Here is a 20,836-nt window from a genome sequence, read left to right on the forward strand (position 1 = left end):
TAGTGAACTCAAATCTCCAAAATAAGCACCTGCACGTCCATCGCACTATCTACATAGGCACAAATGCGAAAATGCGACGCTGGGTCAATTGAGATCCACACCCAACCGCGCTCAACGTTAGCGAACCTTAGAAATGAGTTCATCATTCATCGTCACTGGAGTTTAAATTGATTGTAACGCATTGTCATTTTCATAAGATTACTAATCCATTATTTATGATGATATAAATTGTTCATTTGAAAAACGCAAAACCTTAACCTACGTCTTAAAATGGTTTGTCAAAACAATGGATCTCCAAATCAACAGGTTTCAAAACCGTAGATTTAAACTGATTTATTTATTTTGGTTCAAAGATTTTAACTGATTTATTGATATGCAAAATATGCTAGCCAAACCCAAAAATCTGTCATGATATTATTCCCTCCAAAGCAAGTAAAATTGCAGCATTCCTATAACGCTCTGGTTGGAAATGTAATTAAAATCAAATCGGAAGGCAAAACTGCAGACACAGCAAAGTTGCCTACTCTCCGATTGCCCAATTGAAGACCACCATTTAGTGTCCCTTTGGCCTTTGCACACTAAAAGTGGACCCGTTTACTCCTCGATCCCTCTCCCTCTCTATTATATATAAAACCGAGAATCTCTCTCTCTCTCTCTCTCTCTGCTTTGTCTTATATTTTCATTTCATTTCCAGTTCATCATTGTCATCTCCATTCATCTTTGTTTGTTTTTTCGAAACATTTTTCAGTGTTTCGAAAAACAAACAACAAACAACAAACAACAATACGTTTCCCAGATATCTAAGCAAGACAAGCAATCGTCTTCATCAGGTAAACCGATCAATCATTCTTTTCTGGGTTTCTATGCATGCTCTGTTTTCTGGGTTGTACTTGGTTTCTCACTGTTTCTGGTTTTGCTGGTTCATGTTTTACTGATTCATATATTAGTGTTCTGATCTTGGTTTTGTTGATCAAGCATCAAGTTTTGATCTTTATGTGATTTTGATGTCTGGGTACTGATCATATATATGGATGTGGTTTGAAACCAGGCATTTGAATCTTTGTGTGTGAATTAGATCATCATTTGATATCAAAGTTTGTGTCTTTGAAGGATTTGAAAGAATCCCATCACCTTGATCTTGATCATGATCGTGTTCATCTTGATCATGGATCAGAGGAAGCTCCAAGTTCATTTGTAATTGGTTTACTCTTGTTTGACCGGTCCTGGCTTTGAGATCCTTGTTCAAGGAGGACTAAATCTGTAAATTCTAATTAATATTATTTCGGTTTCTTTATTTGTTTTTATTGGGTGTGTTTGGTGGGGATTTTATTCGTCAGCTGTTTTAACTAGATCAAGTAGTAAATATTAATAAAGTATGAATTTACTGGCAATTTAATATATTCTGAAGGTTTTGATTGCTTCCAGTAAAGAAGATACAGTGTTTATTACATCATTACCAATCTTGATTCATTCCCTCAATTAGTGGACTTTTCTTTTGATCATCAAACTCATTTGGTGGACTTGGGCACCCTTATTTTTCTTTTTCCCAATTGTCAGTCATAATTGATTTGCCTCTTTTTGAAAAAAAAAATATAAAAAAATGACATGTCACTTCTGGGTACTTGTCTCTGTGTGTGTTTAGTTGTTTACAGAGCCCAAAAGTGACCAAGGCTCTGCCATAAATCAAAAATAGGAAAAAAGAAAATGATGGCTAAGCTACCTGTCCATCACCTTTAAGACCTTTGAAAGATTCCTTTTTTATTTTTTCTCATCCATCTTCTTTTTGGTCATAAATTTAGTTAGAAAGAAAGAAACCAGTTGGGGGTTTGTGATAACTGAATGTGATCTGTCCATCTGAATAAACCATTATCAAAACAAATTAAAGGATGGGACTATGGGAATGCCTACTACCATGGTAGCAGGCTCCACCCACTATGGTTCAATTTTAGTGTATTTGAAAATTTCATAGACTTTTTTCTTATTTTTTTATGTTTTCCTCGGCGCAATGGACGGTCTTGATTTCACCCGAAAGGCCGAAACTAAAGTTGTGTCCTTTTCTTTTCTTTTTCATCAATTAGATCATGAAATGATGCAAAGCCTATTTTAAAAATGAAATTTAGGCCTTCCTTGTTGTTGTCTTGATGCATAAATAGCTTGAATGAATGAAGTTCGGGTCCCACAGACTTTTCATTACTAGTAATAATTAATATGCAAAAAAAAAAATTATAATAGGAGCTCTTTTAAATTTTAAATTAATTCTTTATTTAAACTTTTACCAAAATAGAACAATGAAAATGGTAAGTGGCACACGGAAATTTAGGAATAATTGTGTGTAAGAAAGAGATGTTAAATGATGTTGATGGGCTACCAGGGCAACCCTGTTTAGGGTACCACGTCAAGTTGTTTGTTTTTGCTTGGAACACAAATCAAACATGGTACAAATGGGACCTGTTGTCGCCTGTAATTACAGAACTGCCCTCTATCATGCTTCACCTTTGCAACATGATCATATATCTAGAGTGACTAGGTTGACTGATTCGTTCAGCCCAAAACAAGAAATGTTTATTGATTTATCTGTAACAAGATTGAAGTAGCTCATGATGTGATGTTGTCGTAACTTTCAGAGAAGCAAGAAAAGTAGGTGAACATTTGTTGCAACATGGATGAAACACAAGTGAGTGCAGATATCCCAGTGAAGGCTGTTGAAGAAGCTGAGACTAACGAAAAGGTAAGTTGCATGATGTGTTTTCTGATTTACACGTTTTTCATGGGTTCAATTCGTTTTTAAAAATCTGAATAGGATTTGAGTGTTGATTCTGATGGTTTCATACAGGTGTCAAATGGAGACTTCCTACAGATTGGAAAAGAAGGAAAGAAAGAAGAGGATGAAGCTAATTTCGATGGAGAGTTCATTAAAGTTGAGAAGGAATCACTAGCTGAAAAGACATTGGCGGAGGGGGACAGCAAGTCATCTGTTATTGAGAGAAGCACAAGCAATTCAAGCAGGGAGTTACTAGAAGCGCGGGAGAAGACAGGTGAACTTGAGCTAGAGATTGAAAGATTGGCTGGTGTGTTGAAGCAATCGGAGTCAGAGAATTCCGAGCTGAAGAATGAGGTCTTACTTACAGAGGAGAAGCTCGAAGAAATTGGAAAGAAGAACGAGGAGCTGGAACTCAGTCACAAGAAATTGCAAGAGCAGATCACTGAAGCTGAGGAGAAGTACATTTCACAACTCAGTGTTTTGCAAGAGGCATTGCAAGCTCAAGAAGAAAAGCACAAGGATCTTATTGGGGTGAAGGAATCATTCGATGGTCTAAGCCTCGAGCTCGAAAGCTCGAGAAAGAGGATGCAGGAGCTGGAGCAAGAGCTGCAGAGTTCTGTAGGTGAAGTGCAGAAGTTTGAGGAGCTGCACAAGCAAAGTGGTTCGCACGCCGAGTCTGAGACAAAGAGGGCCTTGGAGTTCGAGAAGCTGCTTGAAGTGGCAAAAGTGAGTGCTAAAGAGATGGAAGAGCAGATGGGTGCTATTCAAGGAGAACTTAAGGGATTGTATGACAAGATTGCTGAAGATGAAAAAGTTAAGGAAGCACTTCAGTCTGCTGCTGCTGAGCTTTCTGCAGTCCAAGAGGAGCTGGTTCTGTCAAAGTCCCAAGGTGTAGACTTGGAGCAACGACTTTCTGATAAAGAAGCTCTTATAAGTGAACTAACCGCGGAATTGGACCTGAAAAAGGCTTCCGAGTCTCAAGTGAAGGAAGACATTTCAGCTCTTGAAAATCTGTTAGCCTCGACCAAAGAAGATCTCCAGGCAAAGGTTTCCGAGTTGGAAGAAATCAAGTTGAAGCTGCAGGAGGAATCAAGCGCTAAGGAATTGGTTGAAGCTGCGAAAAGAACCCACGAAGAACAGGTCTTAGTTGTACAGGAGCAGTTGTCTATAGTAACTAAAGAAAAAGAAGCAGTGGAAGCAGCTGTGGCTGATCTCACTGGTAATGTACAGCTGATGAAGGAGTTGTGCAGTGATCTTGAAGAAAAATTGAAACTTTCGGAGGAGAATTTTGGAAAAACAGATTCTCTATTGTCTGAAGCTTTGTCGAACAATGTAGAGCTGGAACAGAAGTTGAAGTCATTGGAGGAGCTCCATAGCGAATCAGGAGCTGCACATGCAACTGCTACTCAAAAAAATATTGAGCTCGAGGGTGTTATTCGATCTTCAACTGCAGCAGCAGAAGAAGTGAAATTGCAACTGACAGAGCTTCAGACACGCTTTATAGCAGTCGAACAAAAGAATGTAGAGCTTGAGCAACAATTAAATGCGGTAGAGTTGAACAAAGGAATTGCTGAGAGAAATCTGGAAGAATTTTCTGAAAAAGTATCGGCACTCACTGCAACATTGGGAGAGGTTGAGGCAGAAAAGAATCAGCTAAATGGTCAGGTTCAAGAATACCAAGAGAAGATACCACAGCTGGAATCTGCCTTAAACCAGTCATCTTTGCAAAATGCAGAGCTTCAGGAGCAATTGAAGATTTCCACCGAGAAATGCTCTGAACATGAGGGCAAAGCCACTACAATTCATCAGCGAAGCCTGGAACTCGAAGATTTGATCCAAGTGTCTCATTCCAAAGTGGAGGATGCCGGTAAAAAGGCGAGTGAGCTGGAGTTGTTACTTGAAACTGAGAAGTATAGAATTCAAGAACTTGAGGAACAAATAAGCACATTGGAGAAGAAATATGAGGATGCTGAAGCAGATTCAAAGAAGTACTCAAATAAAGTATCTGAACTTGCTTCTGAACTCGAGGCATTCCAAGAAAGAACATCTAGCCTTGAAGTTGCACTGCAGACGGCGAAAGACAAGGAAAGGCAGTTGACAGAATCCTTGAATGTTGCTACTGAAGAGAAGAAAATGTTAGAAGATGCCTCAAACAGCTCGACTGAGAAGTATTCCGAAGCGGAAAATCTAGTGGAAGTCTTGAGGAATGAATTGATTGAAACTCAAGAGAAATTGGTGAAAATCGAAGATGATCTTAAGGCTGCTGGAATCAGAGAAGGTGAGGTCGTAGAGAAACTCAAGTTGGCGGAGGAGCAACTGGAACAACATAGCAAACTGATAGAGCAAACATCATCAAGAAACTTAGAACTTGAATCGCTACATGAATCCCTGACGAGGGATTCAGAGACTAAACTCCAAGAAGCAATAGGAAACTTCACTAACAGGGATTCTGAGGCAAAATCTCTTGCTGAGAAGCTGAATGTTCTTGAAGATCAGGTGAAGGCTTATGAAGAGCAAGTTGCTGCAACAGCCGAAAAATCTGCATCTTTGAAAGAAGAACTGGATAATTGTTTGCGTAAATTGGCTTCTTCAGAAAGTACAAATGAAGAACTCCGAAAACAGTTCTTGGAAGCAGAAGACAAAGCCTCTCAATCATTCTCAGAAAATGAACTGTTGGTTGGGACAAATGTTCAGCTAAAAAGCAAGATAGATGAATTACAGGAATTGTTGAACTCTGCTCTATCTGAAAAAGAAGCCACTACTGGACACCTTATTTCCCACAAGAGCACTATTGAGGAGTTAACAGAGAAACACTCGAGAGCCTTTGATCTCCATTCTGCTGCTGAAGCTCGCATTCTGGAATCAGAAGCAAAGCTACAAGAAGCCACTCAGAGATTCAGTGAGAAGGATTTGGAAGCTAAAGATCTGAACGAGAAACTAATTGCACTGGAAGCCCAAATAAAGGTCTATGAAGAGAAGGCTCAAGAGTCGTCTGCAATTTCCGAAACCAGTAAAGTAGAGCTAGAAGAGGCTCTCTTGAAGCTGAAGCAGCTTGATATTACTGTTGAGGAACTACAAACTAAGTCGGCTCACTTTGAAGAAGAAAGCAGAAAGCTAGCCGAGGCAAATGTTAAGCTTACAGAGGAAGTGTCTATATATGAGTCCAAAGTGAGTGATCTAGAAGCAAAGTTATCTGCCACCATCGCTGAGAAGGATGACACAGTTGAACAACTTCAGACTTCACAAAAGACTATAGAAGAGTTAACACAGCAGCTTTCTTCTGAGGGGCAAAAACTACAATCTCAGGTTTGCAATCAGACTTTACTATATATATATATATATATATATTGATAAACTTTTCTATATTATTTTGTGGTTATTGGTATGTTGCTTTTCGGCCCTTTAATAATTTGAAAATCTATATGTTTGTGCTACAGATATCTTCGGTTATGGATGAGAACAACCTGCTAAATGAACTGCATCAAAGTACCAAGAAGGAACTTCAGCAAGTGATATCCCAGCTCGAAGAACAACTGCAGGAACACAAAGCAGGAGGAGATGCTTTAAAATCTGAGTTCGAAAATCTCAAGGCTGAGGTTGCTGAAAAACCTTTGTTACAGAAGTCTCTCAAGGAACTCGAAGAACAGTTGGTGAAAACTGAAGCTCAACTAGCAAAAGAGGTAGACTATTATCAATTGCAACAATCAAATAAATTGACAAGGCAAGCTTTTAGTATCCTGCATTATTTCATTCTGACTTGTATGATGGTATTGTAGGTTGAAAGCGTTAAGGTGGCTGCTGCTGCAAGAGAGGCAGAGTTGACAACAAAATTGGAGGATCATGCAATTAAAGTCCATGATAGAGATTTATTAAATGAACAAGTTCTAAACCTTCAGAGAGAGTTAGAAATTGCTCAGACCGCTGTTTCTGAAAAGGTAAGGCAATAGTCCTTATGTAAGAGTATAAGACTACTTCGACCTTACTATAGGATGTTCGATACTTGGAGAGCTGCCGATTGTTCAGACCAAACAAAGTATCACTCTTATGCCTACATCATTTATTTAATGTTGTTTCTGATAAAATTTTCCATGTTTGAATTCCCAACTACAGAAAGAAGCGGATTCTCAAAAGGACCTGGAACGAGAAGCAGCGTTGAAGCAGTCTCTTGAGCAACTTGAAGCTAAGAACAAGGAAGTCACACTTCTAGATAAGCAAGTCAAAGACCTTGAGCAAAAATTACAGCTTTCTGATGCCAATATAAACGAAAAGGTATTTTCCATCTATTTCCCGTCTAAATTTTATGTATATACAAAATGCAGACACAGGCATGCACAAAATTGCTAGAATCATGATGCCAAGTCTTCCAGCAAAGAAGTTGTAAAGGTACTTATATTTGAATCTTGTTGCAGGGTGATATCTCAGGATTGGAAGTGAAATCCCGGGACATTGGATCAACCATTACAACTCCATCGAAAAGGAAGAGTAAGAAAAAGTCTGAAGCAACAACTTCTGCTCAAGCCTCATCCTCATCAGAGAGCCTTACTCACACTGCCAATGCTTCCCCAATGATGACCATTAAGGTCATATTTGGAGTGGCTCTTGTGTCTGTCATCCTTGGCATCATTCTTGGGAAACGATATTAGCTTTCGTGTATTGTGGTATTGGTTTGGCCCCTCAGGTTTTGGTTTATATTTTCCCTTGGTATAAATTATGCACAGCTGATTGAAAGCTTTGTTTTTATGCTTTCAAGCTTATAGTTTTTGAGGTTTTTGGTCTGGGAGTTTATTTTGATGCCTATGCTCCTTGCCTGTTTGCAAAGCAAAACACAGCTAATTCATGTATTGTTATTCAAGTTTGTATCTAGTTTTCGATTGGGTTGCAGGTGCTTTAAGAAATCTTATTTTTACAGCTTTTTCAGAGTACTAATTAAAATTTCACCTTCATTTGTTATGAACTTCTTTCAACTTTCTATTTCAAATAACTCAAACTGGACCAGCATCTTATATGCGCATGTGACGTAGTTTTACCAAGACCCGTTGACGATTAGTGCAAACATACACCAGACCTTTACACTTTCCTATTTCTCATAACATGTAGAATATGAAAGTATTGCTCCAATCACGCATTCTTTTAAGGCACAATAACCAATTGTATATAGCGAAGGCACATCATATTCTTCGTTAGGCCAAGAAGTATGAGTAAGGAGGTCGTAGCTGCAGTGCGCTCTTGAAATATTATTTCATGCCATGACAATTTTTTTTCGGTTTGAAAAAGAAAAGCACAGGCAGGCCTCCCCGGCTCTTTTGCCTCCGGAAGAGTAAGAAGCTCGAGCACATTGGTAAGGAAAGCAACTCTCCCACCTTTTTGAACAAGCCAACCACGTCCCTCCTGCAACCTCATCTCTCCCACCTATTATCTCAAAACCTTCCCACTGTCTAAGCCTTTATATTTTTCCCATTGCAAAACACAAGCAATAACCCCCAGCTCATAAACAAATAACAAATCACTAGTCCTAGTCTGGTCATTTCACTTGCCTCTGCTGATATTCATCTCTGTTTTGCAAGAGAAGGAGAGGGTACACCGGGTGGTCTTTCCTAATGAATCATTGCTTGTCAAGAACTTTAAGTGAATAACTTTTTGTGTTGAATGGCTTGAGAAATCAAGCTCAGTATGCTTGTATCTATAGACGTTTACATTATAAAGTCCTAGATTACAAACTTATCAAAACAGAACTCTACTCTATCAGAACAGAAAATATCCTACAATTCAAAATACAAGATAAGAAAGGATGAGGTACTTGAATCTAAACAATATGATCAGATGTAACAGATGATAAGAAACAGCTTCAATTTGAATTTGAATTATTTGAATGATATGGTTTATCAGAATTCAGACACTAAAGATGAACTAATTGCTATACGAGTGTCAGATTAATTACGTCCTACATTAAAACCTCCAATAAAACAAGGAAACCATGTATAAAGATTATCGTAATGAAAGATGGTAGAACAATAGCAGTTCTGTGAGATTACTTTTACTTCTAGCAAGTCATATGAAGAAATTTAAAAACTGACATAAGCTTAACATATTTCATGCCACAGGATATATTGGAATGTAAAAACTGTTGAATCTGAATGTTGACTCTTTGTACTTGTAATGAAACTCTGAAGATTTCATTAATGTAGAATAACCGGCTTACAATTTGTAAGTTACAAAGGAGAGGAAATGCAAATTGTGTGGCCTCGTTAAAAATCCCCGGACAAAGGAAAGAGTACCACGTTCCTAAAAAAGATACAACAAACCAAAACTAGATTGACTGACATTGTTGTCAATCTAAAGAACTAGGCAATAAGAGCATTGCATGCCAAGGTCAGCTACAAACACCATTGCACTTCACTCCAAAGGAAGTTGTTTTCCTCAGGACTAAAACTGATCGACTCCAACCAATCTGAACAATTTTTATCAGCTGTCTTTTGTTGCTCTTCAGTAAGGACCTCCACTAAAGACTCAGGCCAGTACGCACCATCCTGAAAGCCAATCGATCCTCCATAAACATTGTTGCTTCCAACTAAATCAGTGCAACCATTTTCCATGGATAAATATGGCATATCAGTGCCATCATAGGCCGCAGACAAGGATGATGCGGGAGTGTGAAGAAGGGTGTTGTTTAGCACGTTTTCTTCCGCCACTTCCATATTACTAGTCGCACCATTAACAACTAGCTGGTCTTCCATTTCTACCATACCCATTTGTTCTACCATTTCCTCCAAGAGAAAATCTTCCTCTGCTAGTGGAATAAATATTCCATGATCCTCTCCAAATGAAGGGCCTGATTGCACCTCGGAAGTTAACTGTTGGAGTCCCCAATTCTCCTCACCTTGAAAGTCAATTGCTTCAGCTTCTGAGGGTGCATTATCATCTTCAAAGCATGGCAATGTCTCTTCTAACTCAGCTGCGAATGCATCCTCTTCTGATGGCATTGGTACTAGTGCATTATCAATGGATGGAACGTTTCGTTGTCGCTTCGCTTGTGGCTCAAGCAACTCTTCTTGCTCCTTGTTTGTGTTCTCTCCATCATCACAGGCATAATTGTTTTCAAGAACCTCTTCCTCTTCACGTTGCTTTCTCTTCTTTTTGATCTTGGTTTTGGGTTCACCATTTTTTCGTAGAAGACAAAGAACATAGTCTTTCACCTTTTGTTTCTTGTCTCTGAGTGATGGATCAAGGTAGAACTCATGCAAGATCCAACAGCCGTTGTGCACCGATGCTTCGTTCTTGTAAGTAAGTCTTTTCTTCAAGCCAACCACACGACCAGTCTCCAAAGATTTTACTGGCTTGCCGGAGTCGTCAACCTTCCAGGTGCCATTTCCAACGGTCCGGCGTATGCGTGAGTCTGTGGAACTCATCTTCTTGTGTTGGGTGAAGAAATAGATGTCCTTGTTGAGCCTCAAGTCGTTTGGTCTTCTGGTCTTGTAGGCCTCCCATATCTCCCAAGGTTCTTGGCGACCGTAGAGGTCGCAGTCGAACACGACGCTGTTTCTTCCGGGCACCTTCTCTCCGCTCAAGAGGGGCTTAAGGTAGAAGAGAACTAGTTCGTCCTCCATGGGGCAGAACCTCTCTCCAGGAAGTTGATTGCCTCTGCTCTCCTCCATTGCAAACTCTTGCTGCATATTATTTCTTGCTTTTCTTGGTTTTGGAAAGAGTTGTTTCTGGAAAGAAGATATGAATAGCTAGTAGCTAGGGTTTCGATGGAACAGTTTAAAGAAACTAATGACTACGGCTTCGGTTGAGTAGTAGGGTTTTGATGGATGATTTATAGAAACTAGGGTTTTGGATGAGGGGATGGAGAAGATATGAGAAGGTTTCAGATGGTTTGGAATTTGGAGATGGTCCAATTTATAGAAACTAATGACTTGGACTCTATGTAACCGACTTGAAAGTAGGGATAATGTGGACCAATTGGATTTCTCAAATCAGATGGTTTTTGTTTTTTTTTTTATCTATAAAGATAAAACAATTAATTGAATATTTGTAGTTAATTGAGAAAATAGTAAATGCACAGGGAAAAACTAAAAGAATCCCAAACTAAATAAATCAAGTAGGATAATGACTGTTCCAAGATGTTTCGGAGGCGTATTTACCATAAGACCCAGGACACAATACTTAACACAATCAATCTTCTTTTGCTCAAAACAATAAAAAAGATTCTACCAAAAAAAAAAAACAATAAAAAAGAAAAAAAAAAAAAAAAAAACCAAACACCTTCAAATTGTTCCACACACCTTCGAATTCGACCTGGACCCTCTCTCTAGTCTCTCCAAGAACAACAGTCATTCGCCTTCGACCCACTCCAGAATCCTCAAGCGCTCTCCGATTCGTGGCCGCTCGGTCCTCCTCTCCCTCTCGCTAACCCCGACAACGCCAATATCATAGAAAGGTTCCAAGTATTTTGTATTCAATTTTACAGTTTAATTCGAAATTGGGTGTTTCAATCATTTATGTGTTTTCAAATTTGCAATTGGATCCGGACAGTGAAGCCGATTGAAGGGTTCGTCTTGTTGGTAACGGCCAGTTCGTCGGTGAAGGTAACGATCAATGACTTTTGCATATTGGTTGAATGAAAGCTTTGGTATATGTGTTAATCTTCAAATTTTGCAAGGCTTTTGACTTCTTTTCAATTGCAATTGAACAATGAGGGAATTGATTACAGAAACTGCTCTTCTTTACATATTAAAATAGCTCTCCTAGTTTTTTTTTTTTTGAGAAGAAGTGTTTTGTTAGTTGTAGCTATCTGGCGATTTTCTTTATAGTCCATCTTTTCTGTGAAGTAAATTAGGAATTTTTGCCATAGTTGAGTGAATTGAAATGAAAGAAATCTCAGTGAAACCTTGTCCCTTTTATTGAAGAGTTACAGACAAATTCTGGGTTGTTTTCTCTCATTAATTTCAAAAATAAAAACATGAGTGATTTACTGCGAGTTGAGAGTTAAGACTATTCACTGATGAGCAGCACATAAGGTGGTCATTTCTTGTATAAAAACATGAGTGTATATTGCACGGAATACCTCTTTCCTTTATTCAATGGATGTCTTTCTGACACATAAAATAGCATCTGTTTGCTGAAACTTACAGTGAATGCTTGGCAATTAAATGCAGATAAATTCAATGTAGGAAACAATTGTCTTTAATTCAATGTTTGCACTGATGGCATGCAAGAAAGGTATCTTGGCAAACTCGGGGTTTAATAATTTCCTCTGAGTTGCAATGAACCACTTCTGGTTACTTGCCTCATTCAATAGAGATTTGCACTGATAGTTTTATGTACTTCAATTGCAAGGTCTTGCATTCCCAATTCAACAATTTTGGTCATAATCATAATGCAAGTAGCTGCTGTTAGTAGTGCAAATATATAAACAATGATGTGCCTATTTTTTTTAGGTGATGTGTCTGCACATTGTGAAAATCATGACGGGAATGACTTTAAAATGCAGTCAATGCACCTATTGGAGCCTATGATCAGTTTGTTCTGGTTCTATAATCACAGGAGATCCACAGATGGGGCAGTTTTTAGAAATGAGATGGGAGAATTTAATGGCTGCTTTCACAACACCAGATATAAGGATTTTTTCTCCTTTGAAAATGGAGTTTGATGGCTTGGAAAGTAGGTATTTGAAGTTGGAATTCTCCGTCTTGAAGTGGAGATTGATATTATAGAGGCTGGTAGCTTGGTAGTCTCTAACGAGATGTGTTGGCAAAGAGTGGGGTAATAGTGTCGCTCTTATTTTATCAGACGTCCCCAAAGGGACCTGAAAGTGCTGTTGAAGAAATCTAGTGCACCCAAGGTCTGCTTCCAACCAAGGGAATGCAACACAGTGGTTCATGTGTTAGCTAGATTCATAGTGAAGGAATGTATTGATATATTTTGTATTGAAATTGGGCCAGAATGGCTTATGAGATTGATAAATATCAATGCTAATATTTGTAAGTTTGTAACCCTTCCAATGATTAATGAATGGTTACCTTTTTGTTCATGTAGTGGATTTTAAGAGAATGATAGCTGTTTTTTAACCACAGGAAAGTAGCTAAACTTTCTTTTCCCAAATGTCTAAGCATATGATTAAATTGCTAGTCATGGCCAGCATGTTTTTGCAGCAGAAATGGTAAGATAATGTTGCTCTGATACTAGATTGTGCTTCTCTACATTCAGCTACCAAAAAGCAGTCGACTGTCCCATATTGAGGCCTATTGACATTGGCTACTACAAGTCTCTTCTCTCTAGCGCTAGGGAGTAAGGGTTTCCTTTGAGACGGTCTCGGTGTCGTGTCAAAGGTTACAGTTGATTGTGGTGTCGACGTCGGGGGCTTCTCCCACGTATGTTGGGTTTCTCTGAGTGTGTTCGTAAAGGGTGGCAAGCGGGGTCTTCCTGGTTAACCAGAATGGAGGAGGAACTCAATGGTTTGGTGCGGAAACTAGCGTTGACAGAGGAGGAGGCGGAGGTGATTGTTCTCCCGGACGATCCAAAGATCTGGAAACCTAGAAAATTCTTGTTGGTTGGCCGGTTGCTGACGACCAAACCTTACTGTAAGGAGGCATTGATTGGGACGATGAGGTCCTTATGGACGCCGAAGAAGAATGTCAGGGAGATTCCTAGAGTTACTGCTGTAGCGCTGGAGGGGAGTGATAGGATCATTTTCTCTTTCACCCATGAGTATGACCGAAATAGGGTTCTTCATGGATGTCCCTGGCATTTCGATAAAGCGTTGTTTGCCGTTGTTGCGACTGATGGGTTGGATGATCCGCACCAGATTCCTCTCAATCAGCAATTCTTTTGGATTAGGGCTCGTGGTATTCCACCTTTGTTCATGGAGAAGGAAACGGGGGTGCGAATTGGCAACGCTGTAGGGAGCTATGTGCGAATGGATGAGCCGGTACATGGGATTTATTTGGGGACCTCCTTGAAGATTCGTGTGTTAGTTGATGTCGACAAACCTCTCAGAAGGATGGCTGCTGTTAGGCTCCCTGGCCAGACCAGGGTGTCCTGTTTTGATCTGGACTACGTAAAGCTGCCAGTTTTCTGTTTCTACTGTGGTTTGCTTACACATGACAGTGGCCATTGTGATTTACATAAAGCTGGGATCATCAAGGACAAGCAATATGATGAGTTGTTATGTTCTGAGAAGAGAGATAAGTGGCTTCAACAACAGGAAGAGCGGAGGAAGGCTGACAAACAACCGGCGGAGTGGACCGGGCGGCGTTTTGGTCTCCTGAAACGACAGAGTGGTGGCTGGTCTCTGCAGGCACCGGATTTCACCCTGTCCGGTATGGTGAGATCCAGAGACGAGTGGGAAGGAGATGAGTGTGGAGCGCCGGGGTCAGATAGTATGGAGGTTGATGAGTTGCCGGATTCTTTGGTGGAGGGACGTGGGAAGCGGCAGAAGGTGACGGCGCACACGTGGGTGCAACACGACAACTTAGACCAGGGGAGTAATTTACGGGATGTTTCAATTACATACAGTTCTGATGTGGCCCAGGCTTCAATGATGTTTGATACAAGTGCGCAGACACTGAGAGGGTCCCATCCAGCTGTATTAAAGGAGACATTGGGGGAGGCAGATCTGTTTGCAGGGCGGAAATCTGGGAACTTTCCAGATTTTTCGAATGTGGATGGGCTGTTTCGGCCCACAAAATCTAAAAAGCCTCATCCAGCTGTATTAAAGGAGACATTGGGGGAGGCAGTTCTGCATGTGGGACGGAAATCTGGGAACTTTCCAGATTCTTCGGAAAAGAGTAAGGTAGTGGATGGTGGTTTGCCCCATCCTGCCGGATCTGTGGATGGGCCGGGTCTGCCCACGAAATCTAAAAAGTCAACAAGGGAGCATCCTAAGGCCTCGGAGGCCCCCAATGAGGTGAGGCCCACTGGTCCTAAGTCTCCTGTTGGGACTAGGTCGTCGAAGAAGGGTTTTCCGGTGAGGGTTTATAGAAGAAGGGGAGTGGTGTCTACTGAATGTTCAGGGCGTTCTCGCCGCCCTTCCGTGATGGGTCCGGTTTCGACCCATCACGAGTCATGAATCTTCTCTGCTGGAACTGCCAAGGGATTGGGAACCCTCGGACAGTTGATGGACTTAAAGGGATGCTATCCCTAATCAATCCCAAAATGGTTTTCCTGTGTGAGACTCGTTGTACGCAAGGAGAGATGGTTTCTGTGAAACGTTCTTTGGGGTGGAAGCATTGTTTTTCTGTTTCTTGTGCTTTCAGAAAAAATAAAAAAAAGAACGGTTATAGTAGAGCAGGTGGTTTGTGTCTATTATGGAATGATGATGCCCAGGTGTCTCTCCGGAGTTTTTCTCAAAACCATATTGATGTGACTTTGGGGAGCTCTTCGGAAAAGGATAGGTGGAGGTTTACGGGGATTTATGGCCATTCTAAAGTCACTGAGCGACATTTGACGTGGGAGTTGCTGCGAATTCTAAGTCAACAGTGTGATCTTCCTTGGTTGTTAGGGGGTGATTTTAACGAGATCCTTTGGTCTCATGAAAAGGAGGGAGGCCCTTTGAGGTGTGGTCGGCAAATGGAGGCTTTCCGGGAGGTTGTGGAGTACTGTGGAGTAAGAGATTTATTGTTTTCGGGGCCTAGTTTTACTTGGAGGGGGAATCGACATGGGGAAGTGATTAAGGTTCGGCTAGATCGGTTCTTGGCTTCCAGTTCCTGGATGAATTTATTCCCCATATCTCGTGTTATTCATGTTCATCCAAATACGAGTGATCACCTACCTATTCTGATTGAGATTAGACCCCGTAAGCGAAAACGTAGAAAGAGGAAGAAAAAGAAGAGGTTTAGGTTTGAAGAGATTTGGCTTCGAGAGGAGGACTGTTGGCAGGTCGTACGAGATGGATGGGGAGATATAAGTGGGGAGGAACCTGTGGTCACAGTGTGCAATAAGATACGACGTACGAGGGAGGTGTTGATGGAATGGAGTTCGAAGAAGTTTGGGAATTTGAAAAAGGAAATTGAGTTGATCCGTGCTCAGCTAGCAGTTGGTTTTGATGTTAATTTGGATACACGGTGGGAGGAGATAAGAGGTTCACTGGAGTCCAAGCTTAGTGAATTGCTACAACAGGAACAGTTGTTTTGGAAACAACGAGCGAAGGTCTTTTGGCTCTCTGATGGAGATATGAATACTAAGTTCTTCCATCAGCGTGCTACTAATAGGAGAAAGAAGAATACGATTAAGGGACTCTATGATGACAGTGGGAGGTGGTGTACAGATGATGAAGACCTGGAACATGTGGTGTTGTCCTATTTTAACTCTCTGTTTACTACTTCGAACCCTACCGGTTTGCAGGAGGTTGTTGGGATTTTGCCTCGGTTTGTCACTCCGGAGATGAATTTGCAGCTCACTCGAACTATTGAGGAGGATGAAGTTCTAACTGCTTTGAAGCAAATGCATCCTTCTAAATCTCCGGGTCCGGATGGGTTTTCTCCAGGTTTCTATCAGCACTTTTGGAATGTGGTTGGTGGTGATGTGGTGGCAGCTATCCAGGAGTTTATTGGTAATGAGGATCTGCTTCGGAATATCAACCACACCACTGTAACTCTTATTCCCAAAGTCAAGACACCGGAATTGATGTCACACCTACGTCCCATAAGTCTTTGCAATGTGTTATACAAGATTGGATCGAAGGTACTTGCCAACCGGTTGAAGCCGCTCTTACAGGAGTTGATTAGTCCTTATCAAAGTGCTTTCGTCCCAGGGAGACTCATTTCCGATAATTCTTTAGTTGCTTTTGAGATTTCGCATTTCCTTAAAAGGAGAAGGAGCGGGAAGAAGGGGTTTGCTGCTTTAAAGTTGGACTTGAGCAAGGCTTATGATAGAGTTGAGTGGCCTTTCTTGGAGGCTATCATGGTCCAGTTGGGTTTCTGTAGAGTGTGGATTGATTGGATTTTGAGCTGTGTTAGGACTGTTTCTTATGAATTTGTCTTGAATGGGGAAGCTCGGGGGAGAGTCCTTCCTCAACGTGGACTGCGGCAGGGGGATTCAATCTCACCTTATCTGTATCTTTTATGCGCAGAGGTTCTTTCGAAATTAATCTCTAGCGCGGAGGAGCGGCAGGATATTCATGGAGTGCAGATTTGTAGGGAGGCCCCAAGTGTGAGTCATTTGTTTTTTGCAGATGATTCATTCATTTTCTTTAAGGCTGAGTTTGAGGAGTGCTTGGAGCTTAAGGAAATTTTTAGGGACTATGAGAGAGCTTCTGGACAATGCATCAATTATGAGAAAAGTAGTATTTCCTTTAGCAAGAATGTTCCTCGTCTGCGTCAGGAGTGTATCGCGTCAGTGCTTGGAGTGGCTCGGGTGGAGAAGCATGATAAATATTTAGGACTTCCAACTGAGTTAAGTTACTCCAAATCTGAGGCGTTCAATTTCATTACGGAATGTGTAGAGAAGAGAACCACGGGTTGGAGGGAGAAAACCCTGAGTGCTGCTGGGAAGGAGATCCTAATCAAGTCAGTCGCTCAGTCCATCCCTAGTTATGTCATGAACTGTTTCCAGCTCCCAGGACACTTGTGTAAGGAATTACATCGGGTGATGGCCAGGTTTTGGTGGGGGGATAAGGGGACTGATGGTAAGATTCATTGGTTGGCTTGGGAACGGATGTGTGCACCCAAGTCTGAAGGAGGTCTAGGTTTTCGTAACATGCAGACGTTCAACCTGGCTTTACTTGCCAAGCAAGGTTGGCGACTTATGCAGGACCCTCACTCCCTTATTGCACGTTTATTCAAGGCTAAATATCATCCGAATAAGGATTTTTTGAGTGCAGAACTACAAGCTGGAGTGTCTTATACTTGGAGGAGTATTTTGGCAGGACGTGAGTTGTTGAGGAATGGTTTGCGTTTTCAAGTGGGTCGGGGGGATACTATCAGATTATGGACTGATCCGTGGTTGCCTCTCCCCTATACGTTCAGACCTTTCTCTCTCCCTATGGAAGGTACAGAGGATTGGCTAGTGAGTGATCTGATTGATTCGGAAGCGAAGGAATGGATGGAGGATATCGTCACTGAACTGTTTTCCCCTGAGGAGGCAGAGCTTATTACTAAGATTCCTATCTCTCTTAGGGGTCCTGATGATCGATATGTATGGCATTTCGAACGGAGAGGGTGTTTTACAGTCAAGAGCTGCTACCATGCTGCGCGGAATTCAGCATTGTCGGGGAGTGTGTTGGCAGCGTCATCTTCTGCTGGAAACAACCTTGCGAAGTACTGGAAACTTCTTTGGCAAAGCAATGTTCCACCTAAGGTCCGCATCTTTGTTTGGCGACTGCTGAAAGGCATTGTTCCAACTAGAAGGAACTTACTACAACGACGTGTTCCTTTGCCAGATAGTATGTGTGTTTTCTGTCATAAGGTTATTGAGGATGAGCTTCATGTTTTCAAGAATTGCAAGTTGGTGGTGCCGTTGTGGGTTTGTTCGCCTTTAAATCTGCATTCTTATAGTCATCCCGCTCATTCTTTAATGGATTGGATTTTTGATATGATGGATAAGTTCACCGCACAACAAAGAGAGCTTTTCTTTGTGCTTCTTTGGGTAATTTGGAAGGAAAGAAACAGTGTCGTGTGGCAGAATGGTGTTTTCCACAGCTGGAGTTCGGTGTGCTGGGCGGTATGTTGGCTTGAAGACTACCAGAAAGTTCATAACACTGCTCGACGAAAGGAAAAGCGTCCAAGAGTCTACTGGAGATTTCCACCTAGTGGACGCCTCAAGATCAATATAGATGGGGCTTTTCAGGTGGACCGGGGAAAAGGTGGAATTGGTGTGGTGGTTAGGGATGAGAGGGGGACTTGTATGGCAGCTCTAGCTCGGCCGTTCTCTCATGTGTCCTCTGTGTTGCAGATGGAGGCTGAGGCACTGAGAGCAGGGCTTCTCATCGCTATTCACCAAGGTTGGACTGATGTGGTTGTAGAGTGTGATTGCTCGGTGCTTGCAGCGGCTATTGCACGAACAAATGACGATTTTTCAGAAAGTGGTCGCATTGTGGACGATTGTAAGGATTACATTCAAACTTTCAATTCTTTTCAATTGCGACATATTTTCAGAGAAGCAAACGGCGTAGCCATTAGGTTAGCGCATGTTGCTAGTTATTCATGTGTTGATGAGTATTGGGTTGACATTGGCTACTATTCTTCTTGTAGAAGTCAGAGAGAATAAAGCAAGTTTCAAGCATCAATTGATTCCTGCATAATATGAAATTAATGACATCAGTAGCCATCTTGAAGAAAATGTACCTAAATGCAGCTATCACTTAAAGCAAGAAGCAAAGAAATAATTCCAAATAGAGCAACTTCTGGCTGCAGAAATGAACACACAGATAGCTTCCTCTAAATGTTTATAAACCAGAAGCTAACCATAAACAATGAAGAAAATGCAGCTATCACTTATCAAAGCAAGAAGCAAAGAAATTATTCCAAACTGAGAAAGTTTTGGCCACTCAAATGAACACAGATGCACAAAGATAGCGCTTCCAGTAAATGATTACTCCAAAATCCCCTGTGTTTACATTTTCACAAACAATCAAACCCACCATTGAAGCTAAATTGCCATGACAAAATGATTTAGGATCGATAATGCTAGAATCAAATATACATGTTTGTAACAAAGACCAAACTTCACTAAGCTGGGAAACCAAATCTCTATACAGAGGAAACTATTGATTAATTTGTGATTATGCTGAGAGATATCATACATTATTTAAAGGTCAGTTTCTGGTTAGGGAACTATCCATTTCAAGCATGTTGAGAATTTCACAGGAGCAAATTCATCAATGTACAAAATATTAACACGAGAGAGAGATAGAGATTACCTAATCATATGGAAAACAAAGCTCAGGTCATTAATCATAGGCTCATTTGTATAAAATTACACCACTCCATGTCCCACTGTTACTGTGAAGAGGAAAACTGAAAACCAAAAATGACTCTTCTTTTGAGACAATTAATTCCAAATCAGGGAGAATGCAACTGCAGGTTCGAACAATCACCTCATAATCACAGAGCGAGGTTGATGAAATCGCTGGTGCTGAACACTTGCTTTGGGGACACCAGTTCGTTAAATTTAACCCAGACCAAATTAATTAGAATAGGGAAATCTCATGGGCAATGGGTGTCGACTGTCGACTGTCGAGTAAAGGGAAGCTGCGACCAAAGAAGTGGAGGTTAAAGGTGAGAGGTGGGAATAGAACATCTGATGGCCGAAGCGCGCTTAGCTAAAAGGAATTGAGAGATACATCTGGCTGGGGAAACACTATGGTTTCGGGAGGGCTTTTTCAATTTAATTGACCGCCATTTTTCTTTGATTGGAGGCTTCCCTCCCACGAAATTTGTAAATGAATACGTGTCATGCAAACCCTTCAGTTTTAATAATTGAAAAATTAATTAAATTGTAATCTCTATTCTCTATCTAATAATATATATTATTCACGACAATAGTTTTTTTTTTTTTTTTTTGAGGAACACCACAATAGGGTTTCTCATACAAATGTAAAAATGAAATTATAATTCGAAAAACCCCTAGAAGTCGCAGCACACAAGTTTGGTCGAGATTTAGCCGAGTTCCTCTCGTCCGGCGGCGTTCATCATCGGCATGGGGCTTGCCTCGTTGTTGTTGGGAGGCTGCCGGACAGGTGATGGTGGTCTATGGTTCTCTGGCTTCTAGGATTTGCAGTAACCCGAAGTCGACAACGTGATCTGGTTTTCGTTCTGTTTTGAAGCCTCTCTGTGGCTTGGGCAGTCGTGGGTTTCCGGTTCAAGGGGCGGATCGAGCTGGCTTTGGATCCAGGCGGCGGCGCAGCGTCATTGACAGGGTGCGGTTTATCTTTCTGGGGCATTAGGGATCAGTTTCCGCTTTGGATCGGTCTGGTGCTTTCGGGGTTAGCTGTTGGCCTCTCAATAGTGGCAGCATGTTGTTGGCGGGGTTCTTGGAAGCTGGGCAGCAACGACATGATTGCGGCATGGCGTGGAGGCAATGGCTGCTTGCGGTGTGTGTGCGTCGTTCCGAGCGTAGGGAGGTGGAGGTGGAATGAGC

At 41.3% G+C, this 20,836-nt stretch overlaps 1 protein-coding gene and 1 long non-coding RNA gene across 2 annotated transcripts; both read left to right on the forward strand.

Annotated features, from left to right (window-relative positions):
* Nucleotides 1-607: 607 nt before the first annotated feature.
* Nucleotides 608-7,711, forward strand: LOC133725786 (uncharacterized). Its single transcript, XM_062153165.1, has 7 exons — nt 608-830; nt 2,625-2,728; nt 2,834-6,067; nt 6,199-6,441; nt 6,538-6,696; nt 6,872-7,030; nt 7,171-7,711. Exons 2-7 carry the CDS (start codon nt 2,660-2,662, stop codon nt 7,402-7,404), a joined length of 4,098 nt encoding a protein of 1,365 aa, XP_062009149.1. The 5' UTR covers nt 608-830; nt 2,625-2,659; the 3' UTR covers nt 7,405-7,711.
* Nucleotides 7,712-11,014: 3,303 nt separating this feature from the next.
* On the forward strand, nt 11,015-12,791 carry LOC133743236 (uncharacterized). The gene is made up of 2 exons (XR_009863015.1): nt 11,015-11,346; nt 12,199-12,791. It is a non-coding gene; the product is annotated as an uncharacterized LOC133743236 (long non-coding RNA).
* The last annotated feature ends 8,045 nt before the right edge of the window (nt 12,792-20,836 follow it).

The sequence above is a fragment of the Rosa rugosa genome, chromosome 1 (genome assembly GCF_958449725.1).
Source record: "Rosa rugosa chromosome 1, drRosRugo1.1, whole genome shotgun sequence".
NCBI classification, from domain to species: domain Eukaryota; kingdom Viridiplantae; phylum Streptophyta; class Magnoliopsida; order Rosales; family Rosaceae; genus Rosa; species Rosa rugosa.

What these genes read in the sequence shown, in the direction of transcription:
- LOC133725786 (XM_062153165.1), top strand. Translation starts at nt 2,660, where the DNA reads ATGGATGAAACACAAGTGAGTGCAGATATCCCAGTGAAGGCTGTTGAA. An exon ending in AAGCTGAGACTAACGAAAAG is followed by an intron (nt 2,729 to 2,833) that starts GTAAGTTGCATG and finishes GGTTTCATACAG; the next exon opens with GTGTCAAATGGAGACTTCCT. An exon ending in GGCAAAAACTACAATCTCAG is followed by an intron (nt 6,068 to 6,198) that starts GTTTGCAATCAG and finishes TTTGTGCTACAG; the next exon opens with ATATCTTCGGTTATGGATGA.